Source organism: Psammomys obesus, unplaced genomic scaffold (assembly GCF_907164565.1).
Source record: "Psammomys obesus unplaced genomic scaffold, mPsaObe1.curated_primary_1811, whole genome shotgun sequence".
NCBI lineage: Eukaryota > Metazoa > Chordata > Mammalia > Rodentia > Muridae > Psammomys > Psammomys obesus.
The window spans coordinates 1,270,187-1,280,095 of NW_026590598.1; the positions used below are offsets into that span (position 1 = coordinate 1,270,187).

A 9,909-nucleotide genomic window follows, 5' to 3' on the forward strand; every position below is an offset into this window, starting at 1 on the left:
ATAGCGATGGCATGACTGAGGACTCTGAATTTCCGATCCTTCTGTCTCAACTTGTTGAGATTAAGGGCAGGTGCTACCAGTCTGTTTATAAGGCACTGGGGACTGAACCTAAGCACTCTCTCATCTGAACTCCACTCCCACCCCTCTGTAATATATCTTCTGTACCTTTTGTCTTTTTCGTACAAGGTTTCACGGAGGCCATGTTGGCCTTGAACAGGCTCTGTAGCTGAAGGTGACCCTAACCTCCTGACCCCACTATCCAAGTACTAGAATTAGAATACTTCCATTCTTTAGTGTATAAGGTAATGGGTTCATTTTAATTTCCCTCACACCTTTTGCTCAAATCTCATGTCTGTTATCCTTCCTTGTCCCACCTCTTCCTAGTTTCCCTTCTGCTTTCACCTCATATGTATTAATTTAATAGGGTAAAGGTAAGTGCCACTACACCCAGCTTAGAAAACACACACTATCCACCCTTTCCTTTGTCCCACGTTGTTCCCACTTCTTTCATGTCATTTATATATGAATATAGATATTAATCAGCACAGACCTTTAAAAAAATTAAAAACAGAACGACTGCATTATCCACTCAAAAGAATCTACCCAAAGAAGTCTAAGTTGACACAGCACAGTGGTACTTGAACACTCCATAGAACTCTCCATAGCCCTCCATAGAACTGAAGAGAAGGCTTCGCAGTTAAAAGTACTTGTTGCCAGGGAAATGCTGTCTCAAAAACCAAACCAACCACACAAACAAAAACAAAGAAAAAGAAAAGAAAGTAAAAAGTTCCCAGCACCTGCAGTTTTTAACTATGTCAGTTTCAGAAAACACAATGCCCTTTTTTGAAATCCAAGGCACCCGGCACATGTATAGGGCACATACCTACATGCATACGAAGCACCTACATAAAATGAAAACCTAACTCCCTGGCCTGGAAAGCTGGCTCAGAGTCTAAGGACGCAGGCCGCCCTTCCCAGTTCCGCTTTCAGAGTCCACGTGCTGCACATGACCTCCTGCAGTTCCACTTTCAGGGAGTCCACCGTGCTCTTCCGGCTTCCGCAGGGCTGCACAGACACACATGCAAGCAAGACACCCACACACAAAAATGAAAGAAAATCCTCTAAAACCTAGGACATGTCTAAATGTTTTCATTTAATGTGATGAGACATTGTTTTATCTACTTTTCTGCAAATGAATTTTTTTAAAGGAGATGTGTTTATTAAGGCTACAATGTTTTGCCTGCATATGTGCTAGAAGAGGGCACCAGACCTCCTTGTAGATGGTTGTGAGCCACCATGTGGTTGCTGGGAATCGAACTCAGGACCTTTGGAAGAGCAGACAGGGCTCTTAACCTCTGAGCCACCTCTCCAGCCCTGACAGTTATTTTTCATGGCTAAATAAAACTCCATTGTGTGTGTGTGTGTGTATATATATATATATATCCATTCATTCCCTGATGGGCATCTAAACTGGTTCCATCCTGGCTATGGATGTGCAAGTATCTCTGGTGTGTCAACTCAAGACTTCTTTGGGTATATTCCTCGGAGTCATCATATAGTAGTTCTATTTTTAATTTGAAAAACTTCCATACTGTTTTTCCCTTTATTATCTTAAGTAGCTGTTAAATTTTGTAACTAACTTGATTCAAACAAAACTTTTATCTCAAAGACACCAGAAAAAGGTAGGTGTGATGGAAGCAGTCTGGTATAAGAGGCAGGAGGATCATGAGGAGTTCAAGGCTAGCTCCATCCAATAGCCAGTTTGAGGTTAGCTTGGGCTATGTAAGACCTTGCTTTAAACAAAAAGTACGAGAAATTACACACTAGTATGTTAACTTCTTCACACACTACAGCCTCTTTCCCAAGAACCACCATTATAGCTTAATAAAATGAAGTAAAAAAAAATACTACAGGAATAAAATTTGAGCAGCTCATAACAGATAGAAGCATTATAGTTATGAAAATTTCTGGACCTCAACTATTATTTTATACTAAGAGATTATCAACATGAAAACACAGAAAAGAATCATGAATTTTGGAAAAGGTAGATTTTTTAATAACTGCTTTTATCACCAAGTTAATCATGCAGTTACAAAGTAGTTAGAAATTTCTGAAAGGGTATTGTTAAAAAAAAAAAGTGTTCATTCTTATATAAATAATATCTGGCATTTCTGCGGAACACTCCTATTCAAAAGCCCTGGCCAGTAACTTCCCAAACAAAAGTCAACTCCAGGCAGTCTCCAGCCCACTGTTAGTGAAGCGCTGTGCAGAATGCAAAGCCTCAGAAGAAGGGGACACACAGGTTGGGCCTGGCCACTGGCTGTGTATGAAGCCTGCCAGACGGCAAACAGGGAGGCCAAAGTTTTTTTTCTGGGACACTCTACTTGACTTTCGGTTCAATTATTCAACACAATAGATCTCCAAACAGGATGAACAAGTGATTTTCATGGTAAAGAGGTTACTGTACTCTCTGGACTCAGGGTTCCCAGGAGTCCCTAGCACTTGCAGGTATGAGGAGAGTGTCCCCAAAGTGCTACTTTATTTCTGCTGGACAACAATGCAGGGCCATTAAGCTACAAATGATACAGTTTTACGTTATAAAAAACTAGCTTCCATTTATTATGTTTCTCGGCATTTACTGTTTGAGTCAGGGTTAGGCTTAAGTGATTAAAGGCAATTTTATTACAGCAGCATGTACTAGTTTTATTCTGAAAGAATAAAATACACGAGAAATAGCTTTTATTTTTGTCTGCAACTTAGAAAACTGAGTTATTTTGTTGATGTAAAATTGCAATAACTCATTTGAGGACCATGCCACCTTTGGAAGATGCCGCACACCTACTGATATGTGCCGAAGTTCCCAGACTTGTCCAGAAATGACTGACTGCTCTTGACTGCCTCCCTGGCAACAGCACTGACCCTGTGGGAAGGAGCCCAGCGTAAGGCAGCACAGCCAGGAGGCAGAAACCTTACCTAGAAGCAAAACACCTAACTGGCTCTCTGATACACGTGATTCCTACATTTATACTTATCAGCTTGTACATGATCCTCTAACTTAATCTTTCTCTTAAGGGGCTGATTCTGACTGAGTTGTTGAGAACAGTGTCCATTAACTAAGGAGTCACAAGAACAGATTTCTGTGGTTACATGTAAACTTGTGACAGGCCTGCAGAAATTATAGGTGAGGAGGGTGGTAAAGAAGTCAGCTGTGACCGGTCTATGTGAAGGTCACACCAGCTTCGTTGTACACCTTGAAGACTTTCTCAATGGCATTAACATAGGCAGCTGTCCTCAGGTCCAATCCTAGGTTATACTTCATGGCAGTGCGCATGATTTGCTGAAACAGAAGAGAAAAGGCAGTGAGATGACCTGACTGAGGTCAGGATATGAACACAAAGGTATGTGTGGAGGTCTGGTATTAGTCACCTACCCCATGACCAAGGAAGTATAAGACTCAGACAGCCAACAGCAAATGACCACAGCAGAAGAAATGTTTCTAGCAGGGAGGACTAATTCTCTGGAATTAATGGAGTTGCCACTGTTCAGGGAACAGCAAGAAATGACTTCTAAGAACTACAGATGTGAATGGTTTCTCTGCTGGTTAAGTTTCCTGTTATCTGGAAGGGGCTCAGATCACATACTTAGTGATTGTCTAAAATAACCAAGAATGGGAAGTAGGAACATTTTAGATTTCAGTGATGACATCTACACAGCCTTGTGACTATCCTACAGGCTGATGAACTGTATACTTTAAAAAGGATTCTGTGTATACCATGTGCATGCACACTCTTCATGTGCCAATGTACATGTCAGAGGACTACTCGAAGGAGTTGCTTCTCACTTCCTACCATGTGAGTCCCAATGACTAAGCTCAGATCATCAGACTTGGTAGCAAGTGTCTTTGTCCACAGAGCCATCTTGGCCGACCATTTTAGTGTTTTAATTATATCTCAATTAAGGACTGCCACATCTTCACCAGAACCTGTCTATGCTGCTTCAACCTGGAAATCCAAATGGACAGAATTTGATCGAGAAGAAACCAGTCTTTAGTCCCAGTACTTGGAGAGGCACAGGCAGGCAGATCTCTGTGTCAAAGACCAGCCTAGTCTATATTGAGAGTTCTAGAACAGCTAGGGCTACATAGAGAGACTCTGTCTCCAAAAACAGACAAACCAACAAAAAACTGTACTCAAACTGTGTTAAATTTAAAGCCCTGGTGTAAAAAGAGTCCAAATGTTGAAAAAAACAAAAACCAAAAGTCAAAAATTCTTACTTGAAACAAATTCTATAGTAAGGCAAGCTTTTGGGCTATTAAATGATCAGCATTCTAGTTTGGCTAACTATCTTTTTGGTAACAATAATCTGCCTAATTCTGCTTGATTTCTTCCTACAGCTTGGTAAACACTTAAGATACTGACAATAATGGTACATGTTCTTCTGTACTAAGTAAGGAGCAGGTAACGGCACTAACAACACAATCTGCCGGTAACATGGCCTTCTCTGCTTCATGCTATTAGCACAAAAGCAGCTACATCTGCACACATACCCTGGCCGATCTCTCCATTGTGTACGCCAAGCCGGAGTGCACGATGTCTTTCTCAGACGCACCCTGTTAGGAAGAAGAACACTAACTTCACAAAACACATCAAGATAAGCTTCGTGTCTCTAGAAGAGTACCAAGGATTAACTCGATATGCAGCGATGTGGAAAAGATATACTTTCTATACTATATCAATGTATACTAGCAAGCTAGACAAAACATATTTTTCAAATGCAATTTAGTTTTAATGATATTGGACAGCAACAAAAACTCCTAATATCACAATTAAAATAAACACAAGAAAGAAGCCTTAGGGCAGGCACGTAGTCAGATTAGCACCCTCCTCTCAAGACGTTCTCCACAGCTGATGAGCACACTCACCACGTATCCAGGTGATCGGGGCCACCAGACACAAAAAGGAGAGTGGCTAAAGCTGACAGCAGCTCTGGAACAATCTTGCTTGTGTACCTAGTGGCCCCAACTTTAAAGCTGGAGGACCTAAGATATTTTTTGTTTCTATAGACTCTATTTAATCTCTTTCCTGGATAAATTTCTAAAAAAAAAAAGCTAAGTATAAGTCATTATTACTCCTAATGTGACATAATACAGCCATGCAATATATATCCTCAGGTGTGAGATTAAAAACTTGAAGTGGGTTACCAAAAAAGTGATCTGCTCTGACCAGGCATGTAGCTCATGCCTATGACTCCAGAGCTTGGGAGGTGGATGGAGGAAGACCAGGAGCTGATCCTTGGCCACCTGTTGCAAAAACCCAGTTATTTATATGGAACATCTTGCAATTCATACATCTAAAACAGTTATATTTGTTTGGTTCCATAAAATTAGGGAGACAAAACAAACTGCTTTACAGGCAGAAGAGTAGCATTTCTTCCACTCAGTCATCAAACACTTGCTGAGGAAAAATACTATGTCCCAGGTATGTTTAGACATTAGGGACAGAGCAGTGAAAAAAAAAATAATTAAAATCCTGTGTTTTCAAGGAGTGTGCATACATGTATGTACATATCAACACATATATACAGACTTGAAACTAGAAGGCTAAACAGATGTACAACTTTTTGGGCTTTTTTTTTTTTTGAGACAAGGTATCTGTGGCCCAGGCTGGCCTTAAATTCACACCAACCCTCTTATTTCTGCCTCTTGAGTTCTGGGATTACAGACTAAGTTCTTTTTGTAATGTGTACACACTATTGTTACACCCTGCCAAGAACTGATTGATATTCTCTTCCCTAATCTGTTAATTTTATGTGTTCATACAAGTATTTTGTATTTTCATAATTGAGTCTCATGTTTACTTTCTAATTCTGGTTCTCTGAAACTTAAGTTATAAAGTATGTATGGTAATCCTTCATGATTGTGTTGAATCACTGTCAAGTCATTTGCCGTACTGCAAAAAGAACCCAAGACAGAATTACTTATTAGCCATCATTTTTAGAATGGAATGAATGATGAAGTATTATAACACGATACAATTATGGTTAACATCTTTTGATAATACTCTATTTAATCTACCTAGCCTGAGTGCAGGGAGCACGTGCGAAGTGCCACTCTGGTGCTACCACACTCACCGATATCCTGTCCTGGAACTCAGCTGTGGGGACCACAGGAATAGTTCCTCCATGCTTTCCAAATTTTCTCTCTAAACTCTCTTGAACAGACACTGTGAAAAGCCAAGACATCAGAGTAAGATACTGTTAATTGAGGAGGGAGAAATAAATGTAGAACTTAATGTAACTCTAACTTATGTATGTGTAACCACTAATGGCAAGAAGGGTTAATCACTGAAGACTCAGTAAGGAAAAACCTGCCAAGTTCCTATAGAAATGTGAATTTAGGTCACTGCTCTGTTTCCATAACACCCATCACTAGCTTTTTCTTCCCTTGGCTCTGTTAAAAAGAAATGTTGAGGGGAGAGAAAAGGGCAGAGAGGAACATTTCCAGAGTGGCAGAGTACTGGGACACAGTTGGAGGTCTTGGTTTCAATTCAGCTGGATGAGAAAATTTTAACAGTTGAGTTTACTCTGGTCAAATAAAAACCATTACCAGAGGACTCAAAAAAGGGCTTCCACACAAGGTTAGACTTCTTTTAATTAGTGAATGAGAGAATGGGTTTCATTAGCATTTTCATAGATGTTAGCTAGGACTTCTCTGAGAGCAACTAGAGACAGACATTAGTAAGATCAGTAATGGGGTTCACGCTTGCAAAGATTTTACACTATCATTAATTTATAGATTATATTTGGGGAAAACAAGATTATAAAAGAAAAAATTGACTATAAACATTTAAGACCATTTACAAAAAAAATGTGTACTTTTGCTCTATGGTCCAGGACATATAACTATCTTCTGTTCTTAGGCAAAGGTCTCTAGGATTACCAGGAAAAGATTTCCTAAGTATGTATGCTTTTCTAATTCTGCTTTTTGGTTCAAAGCACAGTTTTTGGAGACATAGACAAGATCCTAAGAACTTACTGAGCAAGTGGTAGTTAGAGTCCCTTTCGTATTTGAAGGTCAACCGGCCATAGCTGACATGATTTAGATTCTTTAGCCATTCAAAATAAGACACTGTCACCCCTCCAGCATTTAGGTAGAGATCCTGTGACATGATATGGAAAATAAAAAAAGAGAAGACTTTTATTAGAAACAATGAACCACATACAGACATATATATGTACGTGAACATGTATGTGTCATGGTGCACACCTACAGGGCAGAAGACAATGTCTGAGATTCAATTTTCTCCTTCCCTCATGTTGGTCTCAGGGACAGAACTCTGGACACCAAGCTTGGTACTTAATACCTTTACTGTCTCAGCCTTCTTGTTAGGCTTAGGAACTCAATTTCAATTCAAAGGTGGACTAAACAACTGTGCTAGATAGTTTTATGCCAACTTGACACAAGGGTTGGGATTAAAGGTGCACTTGCTCACTCTCACCACGATCTCAGAGTAAACTGTCTGCTCACTAACCAGTGGACTCATGGTGCCTTACTAGAAGACAGCATTACCTTTGCCACTACCTAAAAACAGCCTATTTCAGTTAAGTGAGATCTCTCTATCTATCTTTGTTTCTTTCTTAATACATGTTTTCTGCAAGGAGGGCTCTTCAGGGTTGACATTAAGGCCCAATAATTCCTCTATTTCAGCCCAAACCCTGAACACATATTCCTTGTAGTAGCCAAAACAACAACAAACAAACAAAAAAACAACCAACCAACCAACCAACCAACCAACCAACCAACCAAAACCCCCAAAACTAAACCAAACCAAACCAACAAACAAACAAGAAAAAAAAAAAAAAAAAAAAAAAAAAAAAAAAAAAAAAAAAAAGAAATGTGAGCTGGGCGCGATGGCTCATGCCTGGACTTAAAGAGGCAGAGGTAAGCGGATCTCTGTGAATTTGAGGCTAGACTGACTGGTCTACAAAGTGAGTTCAGGATAGCCAAGGCTGCTACACAGAGAAATCCTGACTCAAAAAACCAAAAACAAACAACAACAAAAAACAAAACAAAAAAAGAAAAAAAGAAAAAGAAATGTGTATGTGTGTATGTATATACAGGTACCTACGGAGGCCAGAAGAGGGTGTCAGGATCCCCTGAAGTTTGAGGTATAGGCAGGTTGTGAGCTACCCAACATTGGAGCTCTGAACTTGTAAGTGCACTATAGCCTTTTAACTGCTATGCCATCTCTCTAACCCTAAGTTTTTCTTCCTTCTTTTGTCCCAGTAAAGCAGGAAGAAACATTCAAAACACATAAAGTTACGAATTGGGTTAATAAATTTAAGAATTTAGCATAGAATTGTATTTTTAGCACAGTATGCATTTAACATAACTGTTTTTGGAGGGTACATATATTCAGATTACAGAGGGAAAAGTGTTGAGGACTAAGAGAAAACTGGCTGGTGCTTCCAATCCCAAACCCCCCTTTTCTGGAGGTGCTGGGGATTGAACCCTGGACTTCATGTGTGCTTAGGCCAGGACCCTACCACTGAGACCCTGACCTCAGCCTTGTTCCAATATATTTTCTTAAAAGTAAATAAAGATTAGAAATTTACCATAGCTGCTGGGTGGTGGCGGCACACACCTTTAATCACAGCAGTGGGGAGGTAGAAGCAGGCAGACCTTTCTGAGTTTGAGGCAAGCCTGACCTACAGAAGAAGTTCCAGGAGAGCCAGAGCTACAGAGAAACCCTGTCTCCAAAAAACAAAACAAAACAAAGAATTTGCCACAACTCATGACACCAGTGGGTCCTTTCTTCTGCCAGTTGCTAGCAAAATAAAAGTATGACTCCCAGGACATATAAAAGCTGAGGAACACAGACAGGTGACCTACTGGAATAACCATGATGTTCCTTTCCAGGAAAATCTTATCAGCCTCTGGAGTGGTCGGTCCATTGGCACCTTCAGCAATGATCTGAAAGAGAATTGGGACATGCACAGATGCTAGGAAAATCCTCATAGGAAAACATGTAGGTAAGGAACTAAAGAAAGATGTAATTTCAGTTAAAATGAAATTGCTTTACGAAGTGCATACAACTACCTTTTATTTTTCTATTTCTTTAATTTTAAGTATGTTTTCAAACTGGTGATGGTGATAGAAACCACTGACAGGACTTCTGTGACACTCTAATGCCCTTGCACACTGATGATGCTGACTTTGGTTTTCACAGTGGCTTTACCTTGGCTTTGACTCTGGGCGCGTTGGATTTGGTCAACTGTTTCTCGCTGGCTGCAGGGATTAGAATATCACAGTCAGCCTCCAAGATGCTTCCTTCATAGACTTTGGCTTTGGGAAAGCCCAGAATTGATCCATGTTGCTGTAATTGATTGGAAATCAGAATTAATGGCTGCCAAAAGAGTTTAAATGCCAGCTTTAGTGTCCACTATACAAAATCTGCTATTAAGAGCTCTTTGGGAACCAGGAATGGTGGCCCACGTCCCTGCATTAGGGCTGTGGAGGGAAGGAGAATGCTATGAGTTTGAAACTAGGCTGGGCTACCCAGGGAACATGAGGCCAACAAAGTGTACACAGCAAGAGCCTCTCTCAAAAATATCCTACCAAATACTTAGAAGGCAAGAGGCAAAATGACTAACCTAAGGTTGAATAATAAAAACCCCAACCCCATCACTTAAGGTTCCTACTACTACGACTGATGAGCTGCGTTCAAGGACCCAGGATCCATACAGTGGAAGGAGAAACAACTCCTGAATTTGAGCCCTGGGACCCATATGGTAGGTACAAGGAGCAAACAGACTCCTGCAGGTGGTCCTCTGACCTCCAACTGTTTGTCACAGCACATGAAGATGTAACCAAAAAAAAAAAAAAAAAAAAAAAAAAAAAAAAAAAAAAAA

The 9,909-nt window shown here is 40.2% G+C and overlaps 1 protein-coding gene across 1 annotated transcript in view; it reads right to left on the reverse strand.

The window, feature by feature from the left end:
• Window positions 1–2,033: 2,033 nt before the first annotated feature.
• Window positions 2,034–9,909, reverse strand: part of Glud1 (glutamate dehydrogenase 1) — a 36,795-nt gene continuing 28,919 nt past the window's right edge. The window contains exons 8-13 of the mRNA XM_055608000.1: window positions 9,237–9,374; window positions 8,891–8,971; window positions 7,034–7,157; window positions 6,130–6,221; window positions 4,547–4,609; window positions 2,034–3,337 (exon numbers count right to left, since the gene is read on the reverse strand). Of these exons, the coding sequence (XP_055463975.1) occupies window positions 3,218–3,337; window positions 4,547–4,609; window positions 6,130–6,221; window positions 7,034–7,157; window positions 8,891–8,971; window positions 9,237–9,374 (618 nt within the window). The 3' untranslated portion in view covers window positions 2,034–3,217. The remainder of the gene's footprint in view (window positions 3,338–4,546; window positions 4,610–6,129; window positions 6,222–7,033; window positions 7,158–8,890; window positions 8,972–9,236; window positions 9,375–9,909) is intronic.